The 20,000-nt window shown below is 36.8% G+C and overlaps 1 protein-coding gene across 5 annotated transcripts in view; it reads right to left on the bottom strand.

Moving 5' to 3' along the window:
• Positions 1–20,000, bottom strand: part of LOC136836045 (uncharacterized) — a 490,804-nt gene that overhangs the window by 264,405 nt on the left and 206,399 nt on the right. For all 5 annotated transcript variants that reach the window (XM_067099927.1, XM_067099930.1, XM_067099931.1 and 2 more), the window contains exons 8-11: positions 18,565–18,615; positions 18,001–18,059; positions 15,734–15,897; positions 14,338–14,392 (exon numbers count right to left, since the gene is read on the bottom strand). In XM_067099927.1, the coding sequence (XP_066956028.1) occupies positions 14,338–14,392; positions 15,734–15,897; positions 18,001–18,059; positions 18,565–18,615 (329 nt within the window). The remainder of the gene's footprint in view (positions 1–14,337; positions 14,393–15,733; positions 15,898–18,000; positions 18,060–18,564; positions 18,616–20,000) is intronic.

The raw sequence follows: 20,000 nt of genomic DNA, 5'->3' as shown, positions 1-20,000 counted from the left end.
ATATATATATATATATATATACATACATACATACATACATACATACATACATACATACATACATACATACATACATACATACATACATACATACATACATACATACATATAATATATATATATAAACATATACATAAACTGGTCACTTACCAGTATGATTGTGGCTCTTATAAACCATATGTTTATAAGAGCCACAATAACTTAACTTCTTTATATCTTTGCATATCAATCTAATAACAATTTATTAATAAATGCTCAAATGTATGTGAATGCAGTTTCATGTAACGTCCGAAACGATTATTCTATTACATGCAAATCAATCATTTAGCGCACACGACCCCTGGCTTCACGAAGCCAAATGTGTGAAAATACATTTTCCCCCGTTTCTATATCACAACTTTTTCTAGGTCCCTGTGTACATGTGAAAACATCAGTTTAGAACACGACCAAATAAAATTTTCGATATACATCCGTACACATACACAAATAATAATTCAATTATATTTTATTAATCATTTATATTCTATTGCTCGTTTGGCAAAAAATCTATTACTCAAAGTACCTAAGCTGCCCTTTCCTCATTCCAGTTCGCTTAATATGGGACATGTATGTATGTATGTATGTATGGATGTATGTACATAAAAGGAAGTTATAAAATGCACCATTAACAATAGTTTCTGATTGCTTTATCTTGGTAACGTAATCATGCCTGCTAAAGGCAACTTACGCACAAATGTCTACTAAAATGCTAATAGCATATATTTTGCTGAATAATAATAATAATAATAATAATAATAATAATAATAATAATAATAATAACACACACACAATACCATCTATTAGTTCCTAAAGCACAAATGTCTACTAAATAGCTAACAGAATATAAATTCCGCATCTGAGGATCGAAATTCTCCCATTCATCCCCAGCAATACAATGCCGCTCAAAAATGCAAGACCAGCCCTGAACATCAACATGGGAGAGAAGGTCCTCCTGAGATGACCTGGCCTGGGCAGGCAATCATAATTCAGCATCGATCAAGACCCTATAAATATAATAATAATAATAATAATAATAATAATAATAATAATAATAATAATAATAATAATAATAATGGTTTCATTGTAAGAGTACCTGTTAAACTCCATTAACAAAAATGATGCGGATAAAACCGAGAACTGGTGTACTTTCAGCCATTCGGCCCCTTAGACAGTGAAAAGTTGCTGACAACCTGGAGTGGCGGTGAAGCAAGATGATGAGACCTAGAAAATGAATGAGATGAAGTACAAGGGTGCAAATGAATGAGATGAAGTACAAGGGTGAAAATGAATGAGATGAAGTACGAGGGTGAAAATGAATGAGATGAAGTACAAGGGTGAAAATGAATGAGATGAAGTACAAGGGTGAAAATGAATGAGATGAAGTACAAGAGTGAAAATTAATGAGATGAAGTACAAGGGTGAAAATGAATGAGATGAAGTACAAGGGTGAAAATAAGAGAGATGAAGCCCCATGAGGGTGAAAAATGGGAGGATGAAGTACAAGAGGTGAAAATGAATGAGATGTGAAGTACAAAATTGAAAATGAATGAGATGAAGTACAAGGGTGAAAATGAATGAGATGAAGTACAAGAGTGAAAAATAGATGAGATGAAGTACAAGAGGTGAAAATGAATGAGATGAAGTACAAGAGTGAAAATAAAGATGAGATGAAGTACAAAGGTGAAAATGAATGAGATGAAGTACAAATGCAGAAATGAATGGGATAGTCATGTTGGTGAAAATGAATGGGGATGAAATACAAAGATTGAAAATGAATGGGATGAAATACAATGGTGAAAATGGAATGGGGTGAAGTACAGTGGTGAAAAATGAATGAGATGAAGTACAAGGGTGAAAATGAATGGAGATGAAGTATGTAAGAGTGAAAATGAATGGAGATGTGAAGTACAATGGTGAAAATGAATGAGATGAAGTACAAGGGTGAAAATGAATGAGATGAAGTACAATGGTGAAAATGAATGAGGTGAAGTACAAGGGTGAAAATGAATGAGATGAAGTACAAGGGTGAAAATGAATGAGATGAAGTACAATGGTGAAAATGAATGAGATGAAGTACAATGGTGAAAATGAATGAGATGAAGTACCATAGTGAAAATGAATGAGATGAAGTAAAAGGATGAAAATGAATGCGATGAAGTACACGGGTCTAAACGTGACGCTTGAGAGGAAACCCCCCCCCCCACCTAGTTGCACTAAGAAGGTAACACTGATGAGAGGTTGGAGAGCAAGATGAAATGGAATGGAATATAGAATTTAGGACAAAGGCCAAGCACTGGGACCTATGAAGTCATTCATCGCTGAAACAGAAATTAAGAGTATAAAGGTTTGAGAGGTGTAACAGGAGGAAAACCTCAAAGCAGTTGCACTATGAAACAATTGTTAGGCGAGGGTGGATACCAAGATGAATAAAGAGATTATGAACGGAGGTACAGTAAAAGGAATGAAAGGGGCTGCAGCTAGGGCCTAAAGGGACGCTGCAAAGAACCTTGAGTAATGCCTACAGGAGAGCAAGATGGAAGAAAGGAATGAGGAATGGAGGTAAAGTAAAAGGCTACAAAATGAGAGCAGCTAGGAACCTAAGGGGTGCATCAGACACCTTTTAGTAATGCCAATTGGGGACCAACAGAGATCTACACTGGTCTTCACAGATTCTGAATCTCGTGAAATACCCAGTGGCGCATGATGATCGAGCTTCCGGAAGAGGATGGCTGATTTTTGGCTTCCTCTTTCAGGCTAGTCACAAAAACAACAACACCAATAGTAATATTACTATATAAATAAGGACATTATCAAGTTTATTTTCTTTATGGTAAGATAAACAAATAATTTATTTACTCCTAATATATTTCTTATCTCACAGCTGTACAGTGTTACGTGTCAAAATAAGACTCAATGCCTTTTCCCCCCTCTTTTAGGTAAGTCACAAAACGAAATAATAATAATAATAATAATAATAATAATAATAATAATAATAATAATAATAATAATAATAATAATAACAACTGAAAAATTCCCTGGATACTCAGAAGTCCCAATGCACAGTGCTCATACGGAACTAACAAATAAATGAAGAAGGCTCTAACTGGCATTTTTGTTTTCTCTCCAGTGGGTTACTTGCTAAACAGAGATGATCCATGTTAAGAATATAACCAACAGTCAAAAGACATGATTTCATACAATACCTCCAACAAAAAATAAATTCCTTTACGACCCCGTTCCCACCTGAAGTTACCAAACGAGATTAAACGATCCTCTCTCACACACACACACACACAGGTATAGGTAGCACAGGTAAATTTCCGGAAGTGTTCGCGAGGCTCCAAGAACTAGGTTGAAAACCACATATTAACTTAATTCACGACTAAAAAAAAATATTTACCTACGTTAAATTGCACAAGCCTTCGAAATAATCCTTAAGAAATGTAAGAAGTTCTAAGTTCTCCCTCTACAGAAGGAGGTAATTGCAACTAAGAACACAGGCGGTGGGGTGCGGCGCCCAGGGCCACTCTTGGCTTACTGGAAGCCTATGAGTTCTCGGCTTCTAATTCCAGCTAGCCTGGAGTGGGCCGACCTTCAGCTCCTCCGGAACATCTACCATAACCCCCAACCCCCTTTTCATCTTTGAAAGTATGGACTCCTTGAGGATTCTGATATATTCGTAATGCCTCGAGCAAGAAATGACATACGAAAATATAAAACCATAAGCATTGCTAATTTGAGGAAACGCCTTTTTACCTGACAGTATTGTTAAGGGAGATTAGAAGCACCTGTAGCCAACACTTGGAGAGTAGTCGAGTTATCAGCGAAAGGCGGTCTTCACTTGCACTCTTTTACAACTTTATAAAACGTTACGGAGACCGTGCTTTCTAAACCTTAACTGAACTTTTAGGAAGAGAGGCATCATAGAAGCATAATATAAACTATATAACTGGCTGGACATTCCGGCTGAAACGGGTAAAAATACCCTCACTGGTAACCTTGAAGCCCCACATGTGCACGTTGGGCAAGGTTGCTGACGGATGGTGCATGGATGTACAGTTGAGGGGAGAGGGACCGGAGGGGGGGAGGGGATGCCGTGGAGGGGAATAAGTGTCTAATGCTGGGGGAGTAAGGGGAAGGGGGAGAGTAAGTTTGGAACATTCTTCAGCTTATTGATTTTCAGAGAAGTACTTCTGGCGCACTGAAACAGAAGTGATATCAGCAAAATTTTCTACAGTTCTTCTCTGACAGATGCTGAAACCTATATCCTTTTTTTTACCATATTCTAGAGCAGGATAAGAACTAGAGGCGACACTAATTCTGTCAGAGTCAGCGTAACCTCTTAACATGTTGCTGTTTATGCTTCACGGCCCGGTGTATTACCCTTAAGCACATGAGAAAAGTGGAAGGGAAAAGGTGAGAAGATTAGAAACCTTGAAGCGATAAGGGTTTCTGGTACTTAGATACCTCAAGGACTTTGACAGTTGTTACATAACATATGAAGAATATAAAAAAATATTTCTTATAATATATATATGTATATATATATATTTATATATATAAATATATACTTACACACGTGTGTATGTATATATATATATATATAATATGTATATGTGTATATACATAAATATAAATATATATATATATATATATATATATATATATATATATATATATATATATATATATATATATAAATGAAGAGAAAATACGATCCGAATGCGATCCACGCAAGATCAATACTTATGCTCACTACAGATTCAGTCATACAACAGATAATCTAAGACATTTCACCTGTATATTTCAATATCTGTCACTCTATCTTGCAACGCCAGCAACAGAAACCGCATAAAACTCTTACTGACGCAACAATTTCACTCTCAGCAATACAGAAACTAACAGTGCCTTCTACACTCGATGGTAACTACAAACTGAAGGCAGCTCACTGATTACGATAGCTGCAGCCATAAACGCAGACTGAATCGGCGGGGTCAGTCAACACAGAATTTAGCAGGATCGGCTGAAATAAAATACACTGACCTCTGAGTGAGACGTGGAAAAAAAAGGAAGAAAACAGGATGAAAAAGTGAAAACGAAAACGACGAGAGAGAGGGCCAGCGGCTCTTTTGATTTCCATTACGAGCACTTTTCGGCGGCCGTTTAAAGTCTTGATTTACCGCAGTTTTGAACAGCAACTGACCTTTGACTCTTTTTGAGCAGCATCGGCATTCGACCTTGCTTTTAACAGAAGCAACTGTCGGCACCGCCTTCAAATCTGACGGTTGCAAATGCTACAGAAAGCAGGCATGGAGTCCATACCACCTCAAATAAGATCAAAAACCGTTTCTCCTCTCACAGGCTGTGCGGATAATTTTCATTCACATTTTACAGTCTTTTCTTTTCTCCATCCAGCGATACTGATCTGCCTGGCGTGTCCAGGAATTGGAATATAAAATTTAGGCCAAAGGGCAATGGCTGGGACCTGTGAGCTTATTCAGCGCTGAAAATTATGTTGAAAGAATTGTTAGGAGAGGGCGGAAAGTAAGATGGAAGAAAGAGAATATGAACGGAGGTAGAGTAAAGGGACTGAAAGGGGTTGCAGCTAGGGACGACGCTAATAAATAATGCGTACAGTGCACCCCACGAGGTTCACTGGCGCACTAACCCCCTACGGGTTCAGGAACCAAGCAAGAGGAAGTCGATGAATATGAATTTACTTCAGCTAAAGAACAAAGTTTTGATCTATACGAGTCGATATAAAGGACATTAATTAAGAGCAAAGTTTAAAAGTATTCATCTCTGCTCTTAACGGAAGGTTAGCCGAAAACTTGATGATAAGCGGAAGACTGACAACGACAGTGGAAATTAAATAAAACAGAAACTAAATGTGCAAAGGGTTTCTTGAATTTAAGATATAACAAATAAAAAACAGCACCGAAAGTTTCTTCGGCGCCATCGAATTTTCTTACAGCAGCTACAGCGTATAATCGCCGCCAACGAAATAGTTCTATATTTCGGCGGTGGTCTCGGTATATCGTCTGTATTATGAGCCAAAAAGCTCGATTACAGCTAATCTTCTTAACTTTAAATAAAATAAAAACTAATATTGAGACTAGATGGCTGCAATTTGCTATGTCTGATGACTGGAAGGTGGATGATCAACATACCAATTTCAAGCCCTCTAGCCTCAGTAGTTTTTAAGATCTGAGGGCGGACAGAAAACGTGCAGACAGAAAAAAACGCGGATAGAATAAAGTGCAGACGGACAGACAAAGCCGGCACAATAGTTTTCTTTTACAGTTGTTTTAATGGCTGTCATTATAAACGAAGCTTCTACTCTTCTTTAGTAAACCTACGAAATTTATTTCTATTTTCAAGCAGTCAGTGTGAGAATAATTAAGACGAAATAAAACGTTACTTCGATAAAGGTGATTCGTTGATGGCGTGACGAGAAGTTAGCTTATAAGAATGGCTCACATTTTGCATTTTTATGGTGATGTGAGATTCGTGCTCTATATAATTTCCTATTTTGATCTGATTTTTAGTTTTCTGTGTAACAAAACTATTGTGCCGCACTTTTTTCTGTCCGCCCAAAGATCTTAAAAACTGCTGAAGCTAGAGGGATGCAAATTGGTATGTTGATCATCCACCCTCCAATCATCAAACATATGAAATTTTGCAGCCTCTAGCCTCAGTAGTTTATTTCATTTAAGTTAAGTTAGCTACAATCGTGCTTCTGGCACTATAGGATATGCCACCACCGGGCCGTGTATTAAAGATTCATGGGCCGCGGCTCATACACCATTATACCGGAGCTCACTGAAAGACAGATCTATTTTTAGCTGGCCTTGATTATACGCACAGCAGAAAACTCGATTGCGCTAAGAGGCTGACGCATTTACTTGTTTTCTTTTTACGCCATAATTAATACGCCGAGTAGTGGTGAGAGTAACGAACGGTATAGTCGGGATTTTATTTTCAAACATACTTAAATACATAAAATAAGCATTATCGCTTATTTATTACTAGCATCCTAAATAAATTAAAGCATCCGCATTTCTGATCTGGGCAGTTAATGTTGTATTCATCTAATATCACGAATGCACTTTAAAACTGACCTAGTGTCAGTAAATGGCTTTTTAAGTGTTCCACTAGAGGACATTAATGGCCGGTAAAAGGCGTTTTCTCGAGTATCACATCAAAGAAAACACAGTTTTAGTTTCTGAATTAGAATTATACTGAAAAACGAATTAGGGGGAGGGGGAGGTGAGGGAGGATGATGGAATGAGAGTGAAATGAACAAGAGTAGTAATAGGCAATAACTTATTCTACTTTATATTCAACGTTAAAAATGATGCTTATTACGGGATACAACAACTGAGTTGGGTGTCAGGATTCAAAATGGCTTTATGTATTTACGTCTGTACTAAAATGAAATCCTAAGTGTACTTTTCGTTGCTTTCACACATACACCGAACAGTATATCCGCGAATTAACTATAAAAAAAATCGAATCAAAATTGGAAACTATATGGAGCATAAATCTCACATCACCATAAAAATGCAAATGTTTTATAATACTGCAGAGTATTATTAAGCCTCAATGAAAGCAGCATTTCAATGTTTAATAAAAGAAAGCCGAATGTTTAAAGATTTCTGTACGTAAAACGTGTTATCTGGGGTAATTCGGATTATTATATCAGCCAAAATGGGAAAGTATTTTCAAATGCATGAACCCGAAAGGAAAGCGCATCTGAACACCCACCTCTGTGTACAATCCTGCTATTTTCGCCATGGCGAATACCTTTTGTGGTTTCATCTAAGCTGTTCAGCTCCTCCTACAAAATGAAACGGTGGCTCTTAAAACAAGGATCCATTTTCAGAGGTGGCCTTGCAAAGGACTTTCTTTGAGGCGAAGAAGAAGGGAAGAGGGCGTCGATATAATCGACTCCGTCCTACAGACGATTCATCAAAACTTTCGGCGATCTGACGACCCTGTTGGGACCAGGACAACGTCGTTTGAGAGTTGTTGTTGGCGTTGCTCCTCCTTCGACAAGTCGTCGACTGGTCTCACAAGCCCTCGACAAGGTCTTACGATCCTTGACAAGACTTCGACCTGACTCACAGTTCTACTATACTTCGACAGGTCTTGAAACGCTTCGACAATAAATCAGCCTGCTAGTCTCACAGATCCTCGACAAATCGATCTTTCGTAAAGCATTTCGATTTCAGGTGGAGCTTGGGACACTGAGCGTCTTCCGACATGTCCTCTCGCGAGAGGATATGAAATGTTTGACGATTCGGATGAGTAATTAAGCTAAATGGTTCATCGGATGAGTAATTAAGCTAAATAGTTCGTCTTTGTGGTGATTCTGATGGTTCTCATTTAACTATCTTGATTGGCCAGGAATCTTCTAAAGGGGCTTCGAGAAGCTTAAAAAAGTGCATGAGAGGTTTTTCACATTTGAAATTCCCAGTTGCCTTTTATTTAATCTTTCGAATTCCTGGTTCATTGAATGAATGAATGCCGGGTGAATTCCACATTCACAACCATCCAAAACCAGTTGTAAATGGAGGGGTTCGAAAAGTGGTGTCTAAGACTTACAATGAGTTAACCTTTCTAGCCAAGGTCTGGGGTTTATCAGTAATGTTTCACTGCTTTTACAAAGCTTCAAATTTCAGGCTGACAAACACCTATAAAACTTCCTGTCCTTGTTTCGAAAACATCCTCTTTGGTCAACGTTTTTTTCCTCAGGTCCTAAACTTTTCCTTGTTATTGGAAGTTTACAAAAAAAAAAAAAGAGAAAAAAAAATAGCCTTGTGTCTTCGTCTGTCAGTTACTTTCACACTGCAGATCAGTTTGGTTTTGTTAATGATGTTTCTCTGAGGAATTCAATAAACAAGGCATATGAAAGTAAATTCTGCGTTTCCACTCAGTTTTTCAATGACAGAGTTAAACTTCGAGTATAAGGGCGATGTATTTTCTTCAGAAAACTGAAAGTCTGTTCTTCACTGGAATGCTTCTTGTTACATCAGCTGTCAGAAAGGAGCTACACACCGGTTCGTAGAGTTCTCGGCATCTCGTCAACAACGAGGCACCTGTAGTTTTCCCCGACCTATTCGCGATCTTCTTCCTTCCGTCGTCCGAAGTTTTAAGGATAACCTTCTCTTTCCATTCTTCAAATTCGACGTTCCACAAATCGCTTAAGAATAGAAAGAACGGGTCTCTTTCTTTTTCCTTCCTCCCTTTCTTTTATTCTTCCTCTCCGGCCGGTCAAAAATACAGCATCGCCTCGGAAGGGAAATGTTATTGCGTCCTCCCTGTGTTCTCTCACTTCAGTAGCCTGATTTACGGGGCAGAGAGATGATGAGGAGAGAGGAGAGAAGTTGGGGGGGGGGGAGGAAGGGGGTTGCTGGGGAGTCAGAGGAAGGATCCCAAACTTCTGGCAGAAGTATGTCCTGAATAAAAAGCAATTTCAGGCTGAAGGCAAGAAGGGCACGCGGGTCGAGTCAATTGTTAGGGAGCAGTGTCATAATTAGCAGAGAACTGCTTTGATGTATAAACGGGCGGATAATTTATAGCTGCATTCATGAACTTACATGCCTAGATTCCTTGCCTTTGTCATTTCTCATTCTTCAGAACAAAGAAATAAGGATTATACACGAGTAACGTATTACTTCATTTATGCGGGCAGTGAATAAGGCTTTTTATATTTAAGCAGCAGACTTGTTTATCTATCGAGTTTTTGAAACTGTTAACACAACGGACAAAAACTCACGTATACGAATCGCATAACTTGGAAACTTCCTTTGTGGAATTTCTGGCAAACGCCCTACAGGGCTATAGGACGTGGATCACTGTAACACCCTCGAAGGCGAAACCCCACTTCGGGAAACCGCACGGGTTATTCAGACGCTGAAGGAGAGGATAGGACTGGCCTCCTTCCTCCTTTCATCCTACGTCCCGCATCATCTTGGCTTATAACTTTAAGGACACCAAAAGGATAAATGTTTAGCTGGATTCCTTCGCCGGGCGCAACATCTCCGTCGGGGGTCTTCGACTAATTCCATTCGACTCTTCTTCTTCTTCCTCCTTTTTCGCGGTTCGTCGACATCCCTGGCCTTTGTCTGGGGCGAAAAGAGGATTAATGTATGCTTGATGGTTCGGGTTCATTCACTTCCCCAAGTGTGGGAGCGCAGAGGGGCCTCTTGAATAAAACACACAGAAATCGCTGTCTTTCGGAATGTCCAACTTAATTTTCTGTCTTCAAGTTAGCGAAACCGTATGCACGCATATTCACATACACACACACACGCAGTGTTCGAAAGTCATAAAGTACCGGCATATCATTGTTTAAATACGCTGTCAACAACAACGAGTAACGGAACTTAAGATTTTCCACGTTCATCAGAGACGCAAATTATCAATAAAAGCAGGAATAACTTTCGGGAATGAAGTGTTAATGCCTTTCATTCAGTTGACCTCCTAAATGAATCACGACGGAGTCTACGGGGAAAGCCCTCCTGTATTCACATAGCGCCAGTTAGGGCCACACTGCGGCGAGAGGATGCTGGGATGTCCTACCAGGTCGGAGATGTGTCCATACTAATCCCTGCCTTTGGCTCGGGCTTCAGCTTACCGCTGGATGCGAGAACCGACGTGAAATCCACGGAGAACGATTGCGGAGGCTTTAGATGAACAGTTCATTTTCAAAGCACAACTACTGTAACTGGACGTTAAAAAAATGCTATTTAAAAATATTTAAATATACTTTAAACTGGAGTCCGAAGTTCATTTGAACCGCGAGAAGAAAAACTCACAATACGGAGTGAGTGCAATGATATGGGATGGGGGATGTCGTACCTTTTTTAAGCACGTGATAGGCTTGACACTGTGACTCTTGCCAGTAACAATACCATAATTCACAAAAGCTTCCGCGGCCCTTGGATGAATCACCACCACGTTTTTGTTCTTCGCTTCTTTCGCCCCGTCTTTATTTAACTTTCCATTTCCTATTCATTGACATTAAAGCTCTTCACTTTATTGGATAAATAGAGCAGGCTGATTCTCTCTCTTCCTTTCACTCTGTAGACTCAATCTTTGCTTATCTTTTTCTATTCGGTTCATTTACTTTTATCGCTTCTTTCGTCAGAGCATGATTGGTTATTAAACCTCGTTGCGGAGATTAAATAAATGAGAATAAACACGGCAATTACATCCCAAACACTCAGCTCTTCTATAAGAGCGTCATTGCGTACTGAATCTATCTTTCATAAATTCATCTACTACCGCGTTTTTCCTCTAGTTAAACAGTTAACAGTTCTAATATGATTTGAAGCCTTTGAAAATATTGTTTTGAAATAATAACTGGTTTTAATAATTAATGAAAAACAAAATTATGATGCTTAGGCGAAATCCTGATCTGAGAATACAAATAAATTCAGAAATCCAGATTATATTTTTTAAAATTTACATTCGATTTTTCGAACATCCATAAAGGATGATGATCTTTCTATATTCGCTAGTGGGATTTTTTTTTTTTTAGTATTTTGCCTCAACTGTGAAAATTTTTGCATTTTTTTTTTATATTCCTGAATTTTCGTGTACTTTGGATTTTTTTGTGTACTTGGCAAATGCACATGTTATGGGTCAGAGGTCTTATCTAAACGTTTTATGCCTATTTGATAGCACATATGCTTGAAAATGTTGCATATACATATAAATACATATGCTTGAAAATGTTGCATATGCATATAAATACATATACTTGAAAATGTTGCATATACATATCAATACATATGCTTGTAAAATGTTGCATATACATATAAATACATATGCGTGAAAATGTTGTATATACATTTAAATACATATGCTTGAAAATGTTGCATATACTGCACATATAAATACATATGCATGGAAATGTTGCATATACTGTACATATAAATACATGTGCTTGAAATGTTGCATATACATATCAATATATACCGTATGCATGAAAATGTCGTATATACATATACAGTAAATACATATGCTTGACAATGTTGCATATACTGTACATGAAAATACATATCCTTGAAAATGTTGCATATACATATAAATACATATGCTTGAAAATGTTGCATATACATATAAATACATATGCTTGAAAATGTTGCATATATATATAAATACATATGCATGAAAATGTTGCATATACATAAAAATACATATGCATGAAAATGTTGCATATACATAAAAATACATATGCTTGAAAATGTTGCATTTACATATATATATACATGCATGAAAATGTTACATATACATATCAATACATGTGCTTGAAAATGTTGCATATACATATACTTGAAAGCGAAGGTTCTTTAATTAATGTCAGCTTGTGTGCAAATACAGGTGTGGCCACCACGCTGATTTGGTGACGACTCAAAATTCTTGAATCCTCAAATTCTTAAATAAACAAATGCAGTAATCCTCATCTCATCCATAACACCATTATTGATTGATTATGAAATTTTGGGTCTTGAAGACCAAGCCGGAACACATCAGGATTATTCAAAGCGTAATGATGGTGAGAAATAAATTAAAAAATTGTTGGAATGATATGATTGATAATGAATAGGTGAATGATGATATACTAGTAATATGCAGTGTTAAAAAATGAGACGTAAGAAATGAAGTGATATTAGATAAACAACAAAAAACAAGCGTTTATTAAACTTTTATAATCTATACTTAGAGGAATGACATTTTTCATAAAATTCTATTTTAGAGTTCAAGATAAATTTCTGTGTCCAATATCCAATGCAAAAAATAAATAAATAAATAAATAAATACAACTACATAAAAAAGCAACTCTTGAAGCCTCTATAAACGCAATGCTGTTTATTCACTGAAATTTTCATAAAATTCATAACATTACCACCAGGAAATTTCCTGTTGAATTATCCAACAAAAATTCAAAACAAATGCAAACAAATCCATCCAACAATAAATCTCGGCTCTGCAACGGCACTGCTTGCATGCAGCTCCTGCTTTCAACACCAATTGATTCGTTCTGCTCTCTCTCTCTCTCTCTCTCTCTCTCTCTCTCTCTCTCTTCTCTCTCTCTCTCTCTCTCCGTCCCGAAATGCGCTTATAAACAGCCATTTCTTTTCGGGAGGGCCACTGTTTACTTGTCGAAAAGCAACGTTCCGTTATAGGTTGTCGAGTTGCCAATTCGTTTATTTGCTCACTTTTTTTTCCCTTGTCTCTTTAAACGATTTGCTTTCGCCCATTCTCCTTTGTTTTATTGCCTTTTCTTTTCCAGTTCCTTTCGGTTGGAGATTTTACGCGTTTCTTGTCTGTTGTTTTTCGAATGTCGTTTTATGTTTCGTTTTGTGTTTTATATTTAGAGAGCGTTCTTCTTGTTTGAGATGCTGTATGAATGTTTATATTGTAATTTATGTATGCATTAAGAGTACGTAAACCTTAGTTGTTTAGTCAAGAAAGACTGTACCTTACGTTGCCAATTCTGCAGTTTGCAATGATGCAGAAAGTAAACATGCGTGCGCGCACGAACACACACACACACACACTTATACATGTGTGTGTGTGTGTGTGTGTGTATTCTCAGGAGGATGACTCCAAGTCAATTATGTTTAGGTTGAGATTGCAGCCCTATGGTCCTTATCCAAGCCACTCATCATAGCTGTTCGGCCTCTCCCAAAGAATCGAACCCTAGCCCTCTCGCAGGGGAGGAAAGTATCATATCCACTAGTCCAAGATGTCCCTATTGAATGCAGAAATAAAGGGAAAATAAATGCACATCAATGACTCTTGCCCCTCTCTGTTTGACCCGGTATGACCCAGAACTTTTCCCATCAGAGGTATGGCCCTGCGGGTGTCACTTTCATTCGCTCACTGTCATTCTGATGACTGTCATTTGTCCGTCTGTCGTCAGCGTGCAGTCATTCTCCGTCTGTCGCTTTCACGGCAGACAGGCAGTTGAGTAAAGTATTTTCTTACTCAACTTTAAACAGACATTTTTTGAATCCTCTATATTTTTTATGATTACTATAAAATAATCTATGACACCTCGTATCTTTCACTCGCCATAGCAATGGTAAACACTCATGTCAGGACCATCAACGCGTCATTATTAATAACTAGGTACCTAGTTCGAGATTCGAACAGTGGGTCGTACAGTCGTGAGCTAGACGCGCTACCACCGGGCTACGAGGCCAGATAACAAAAAATAAGAAAAAAAAAAAAAGCCGCTTACTTATTCTATCCATAAAATAACAGAAGAAGATCTCTCACCTTTGTTGAGATGTGGGCGATACTGAAAGACATACAACCAAGAAATTCGCTTCTCCTGAAACGAAAGGAAACTCTTGTTAATTTTGTTATTCACCTGACATTTACAATAGCTCTTTGTGTAAGTGCAAGCATGCACGCTTTACACACATTGCACACACAAAGCAACATGATTACTTAAGCCTTTACATAGCCAAAAACAAATGAAAATGAGAGAGAGAGAGAGAGAGAGAGAGAGAGAGAGAGAGAGAGGAGAGAGAGAGAGTCTCTTTCTCTCAGAGAGAGAGGAGGCGAAGTCCTCTTTCCTGGGTGAAGAGAGGAGAGATTAGTCCTCTTTCTCCTCAGAAAGAGAGAGAGAGAGAGAGAGAGAGAGAGAGAGAGAGGAGAGAGAGAGAGAGAGAGACTTTAATCACTCTGAAGGGCCTGAGCAAGATCTAATGAACATCAGAAATCCATTTCCCCATTATTTCCGTAGGCGACAGAACGCAACGCAGGTGATGCCTACCAGGAATAAGAAAGGAGGCAATAAACGTGGTGTGAAGACGAGAGAGAGAGAGAGAGAGAGAGAGAGAGAGAGAGAGAGAGAGAGAGAGAGAGAGAGAGAGAGAGAGAAGCAAAAAGGAGTAAATTAAAAAAAGACTTACAATAAAAAATGAACAACGTAAAGTAAATATCAAGAAAACAAATAAAGAAAAACGTTGACGGTAGGTATAGAAAAAAAAATTGTGATTATGTAAACATGAATCGAAAGAAAATAAATTTGAAAATAGTACATTAGAAAATAAAAGATAAGTTGAAATTTTCGAGGAATGAAGAAATTCGACAGAAAAATTAATGAAGTAAACATGACGATAACAATAGATAAACAGCCGATACGAAGAAAAGGAAGATGCAGCGAACGACGCCATAGAGTAACAAAAGCAAAGAAACACAATACGATATATTCATCCATAAAAAGTAAATGGAGTAAACTGTGGGGAATCATTTAGAAAAGTCAAATAACTGAAAAAGAGGGAATCACTACCTATATATATATATATATATATATATATATATATATATATATATATACAGAGAGAGAGAGAGAGAGAGAAAGAGAGAGAGAGAGAGAGAGAGAGAGAGAGAGAGAGAGAGAGAGAGATAAAAACTAAACATGTGACTTGCAACAAAAATTACCCATAACATAACTAGAAAGCCCTTATCAATTTCAAACGTCCATGTACGCTATAAACGACCATTTCAAAACCCCCACCCCACCCCACACAAAAACATACAAAAAAATAAGCATAACATCCTCGTCACCAACATAACCGTCCCAACACACATCGCATGAAAAAAAAAAAACGCTCATTAACACAACAAAAACACAAAAGAAGAACAGAAAAAAACAAGCTCTCACTTCCTCAGAGTATCCCTGCTCCAGACGGACACCAGCAGACGCTTATCGAGGTCCTCGGGCAGGAAATCAAAACTGAATTTCTGATCGAAGTGAGGGGCGTTCGTGGCCCTCACCAGCGGGGTCCGGCAGAAGGTTCTCTCCTCCGTGTCAGGGACTAGGGAAATCTGCAGGGAGGAAGGGAAAGGCGCGTCAGAAATAAATTGATTGGTTGGCTGGTTCGTTTCCCGTAGACTGGCCTCGGGGAATCCGAGGTCACTGGTGCTGGAAATGTGTTAGATGTTTGCTGTAAATAATTCAAGGAGGCGAGATAAAGGAAATTCATAAATAGAATTTTTTTTAAACAACTATTAACCCTATAATGCTCCAGTAATAATAATAGAATATCCCTATATATCCTTTTCTAGAAACACAGTCTATTAATAATGATTATAATGGCAAGGTTAGTAACGGAGAACTAAAATTGTTTTAATAAATGATTGTAATTTCACTACTTAAGGATCACTAGCATTGAAGATAATTGTAACAATAACATCAATGACAATAACGTCTATGATAATAATTCTTATTCGAGAAATGCTATTCAACAATACTAGAAATACTATTCAACAATACTAAGAGATATTTACAACTAATCTTACACACTCTAGAGTAAATTAAGAACGAAAATCATTATTTTATATCCATATTTAAATCATGTGACAGTAAGGCTAATTACTTAGAAAAAAAAGGAAACCAGGAAATGGAACACCAGAAAAACTTAATGTAAAAAATCAGAGGTCAGATAACTAAGTCAGGAAGAGAACAAACAAACTAATAAATAAAAGTTTACCTAAAAAATAAAACAAGGCCAAAGGGCGATAAAAGACTGAGGATGTCATAGCAAAATTTAAAAAAAAAATACACGAAAGGAAAGGAACTTAAAGAAGGAATTACTTAGACAACACTGCCCTAACTCTTAACAAACAAACAAAACAAATGCAAAAAAAAACACAAAATCCTGAAATGAAAGGATCGCGGGAAAGGAGATTCCCTTAATCAATCCCTTAAGCGGAGCGTTCAGGAGAAGAAGAAGATTTAGAAGCTTCGGCAAGAAGCCCCAGCGTGATGCATGGCTGAAATTAAGATCCCAAACGCCACAGGATTAGGTGATAAACGAGCTCTCGCATTCTTCATCTCTTTCTTTCTTTCTTTCAAAAACACACACACACACATACACAGAACACAAACATTTCTTTGGCAAAGGAGATACAAGAACACACACACATATATACATACATAAAAATTATATATACCTACATATATATATATGTATATATAGTATATATACTACATATATATGCGTATATAATTTATATATACAATATGTATGCATACACACACATATATACATATATATAATATATATAAATATAATGTATATATACTGTATATATACACACACATTCACTTGCATGTGTGAACCTAATATATGAAATACATCATATTTGATATCTGGTAATTGATTCAATGAAATTGGTAGATCGAATCAACAAAAGCCACTAAGTTCACCCTGAGAACAAAAAATTAAAGAGAGAGAGAGAGAGAGAGAGAGAGAGAGAGAGAGAGAGAGAGAGAGAGAGAGAGAGAGAGAGATTACAAAACCCATTCCCTGCGAAAGTCTACCTAAGGTAACACTTGCAAACCCAAATGAGAAGAATTTCATTGAAAACCTCGATAGAACTATGCTACCAACCAATAAGCCACAATATATATGAAAAACTGAAATGAGAGAGAGAGAGAGAGAGAGAGAGAGAGAGAGAGAGAGAGAGAGAGAGAGAGAGATTAAAAACCCATTCCAAGTGAAAGTCTACCTAAGGCACACTTGCAAACTTAAATGAGAAGAATTTCATTGAAAAACCTCGATAGAACTATGCTAACAACCAATAAGCCACAATATATATGAAAACTGAAATGAGAGAGAGAGAGAGAGAGAGAGAGAGAGAGAGAGAGAGAGAGAGAGAGGATGAGAGAGAAATGAGAGACATTGCTTGATAGAATCCATAAAGTAAACCAATACACAATATATATGTGAAAAATGAGAAAGTCTACCTAAGGTAACACTTGCAAACCCAATAGCAAAGAATTTCATTGAAAACTAAATAGAAGAATTGCTACCAACCTGAGAACTATTCTCACAATATATATGAAAATTAAATGAGAGAGAGAGAGAGAGAGAGAGAGAGGAGAGAGAGAGAGAGAGAGAGAGAGAGAGAGAGAGAGAGTCTTACCTTCACATATGGATTGCAGACGCTAGAAAGCCGTGACCTTAATTTCTTTGCCTCGATGACTGGAAACAAAAACGAAGAGAACAGGATAATCCACGTTACATAACAAGGACTATAAAATAGTATTAAGAAATTAAGTCATGAATTACAAGGCCAACAACTAATTCAATAAATTCATTGAAGAATAATTACAGCTACATCCTCTAACTATATATATATAATGATATAGAGTATATAATACATATATATAGTAAATATATATATATATATATATATATATATATATATATATATATATATATATATATATATATATATATATATATATATACACATGATGTCAACAATTAATTCAATTAATTTATTGAAGAATAATTAGATATATATATCCTCCAATACACATACATGTATTCAACAAAGAAATCTAAAGAAAACTAAACGGAAACTTAATTAGCCAGACAAAAATTACAGCTGGGGCACCTAAGAATCCTTGCAATTTTAATTTCTTATGCAAAGAAATAAACAAACACACAGGCAAATGAAACAAAATAAAATAATTATACTTACTGTGAATCGTCAATAGCCCATAGTTCTCGTACACAGCTAATTTTAACTGACCTGCAAGGAGGAAATAATAATAATAATAATAATAATAATAATAATAATAATAATAATAATAATAATAATAATAATTAATATTTTTATAAGAAAAGAAATCGTTATATTTCGAACTGTTTATCAGGCCAGCAATAATTAATTAAACTATTTGCTATTTGGAAAGATGAATAATTTTTACCAAGAAAAATAAGTAAAAACGTCAACTGACATATCTACCATATATGAATGGACACGTGTGCATGTTTGTTTAAATAAAATACATACGATATGTGAAAAGGTAAGTACATATATGTGTGTGAGACTGGAAAAAAACAAGTATGAAAAATGGGTGAAAAACCCTCGTTTGAATGAACAGTGGTTAATCAAGCAAATGCATGATAAAAGTATAACTCTGAGCTTCCTAAAGCATATCTAAGACTGCATGACATTTCTGATCATGTGTAGAACTCTCTTTAAAGATCTTGGAAGGCAAATTGAGCCTTCAGAACAACGACTGAGGGGAAACGCCTTGAATTTCGAGTAACAACAGCCTGCACTGTTTGTCGTTGTTGGGAAAGGAGTGTCAAATAAGGCGATTTTAATTTTTATATATAATAAATATATAACAAGGGTTTTGGTACACATTTCAGTCACCAGGCTACGCTGGCCTGATTCAGAGTCCACATAAGCATCATAAAGCACGCATGGAATGAGTGGAAGTTCCCATAAAATTTAATATGAACTGACGCTTTTCCTTCATTTTAATCAGGCCTCAGATGACGCCAGGGTTTCCATAAATCAATATCAATCAGCAAATAAGGCCTATGGTAGATATTTGCTTTTTACGAAAATAAACACAAGCAGGACAATATAGCATAGGGCACTATGCCCTCCTTATGGTGGATGTGAGACAATAAGGAGCTATATATTATATATATATATATCCAACTGCCCAATAATAGTTATAATAGTAAGCTTGTAGATCTATTCCGAGGTTAAGTTGGGCAATAAAGGAAAAGTACATTAACTGGAAACTGCAAAACAAATAAATAAAATATATATATAAATAAATAAATATATAAGTAAATAAAAATTCACATCAGTTGTCTCTATAAGGTCAAGGCGATATTCGTGAAATGTCGCAGAAAGTGCCGGAGGCATCTTAGCGACTTTTCTCACACAAATCCTGCGCTTCCTCTCTTAAACTAGACAGTAAGGTGACCTCGAGTAATAAATGAGGAGATGGCGGAAGAGGAGCTGATAAAGGGAGTGAGAGGGGAAAGGGGAAGGGAGGAGGAGAGGGGAGATACATAGATGACATTGAAGGATAAATATGACAGAAAAAAAAAGAGAATGAGAATCAAAATAAAATACACGAAACTTACATAAACAGGGATAAAATACAG

This window comes from Macrobrachium rosenbergii, chromosome 56 (genome assembly GCF_040412425.1).
Source record: "Macrobrachium rosenbergii isolate ZJJX-2024 chromosome 56, ASM4041242v1, whole genome shotgun sequence".
In the NCBI taxonomy this organism is placed as follows: Eukaryota; Metazoa; Arthropoda; class Malacostraca; order Decapoda; family Palaemonidae; genus Macrobrachium; species Macrobrachium rosenbergii.
The sequence above is the reverse complement of the archived record's forward strand: the minus strand, read 5'-3'. Positions and strand labels throughout refer to the sequence as shown.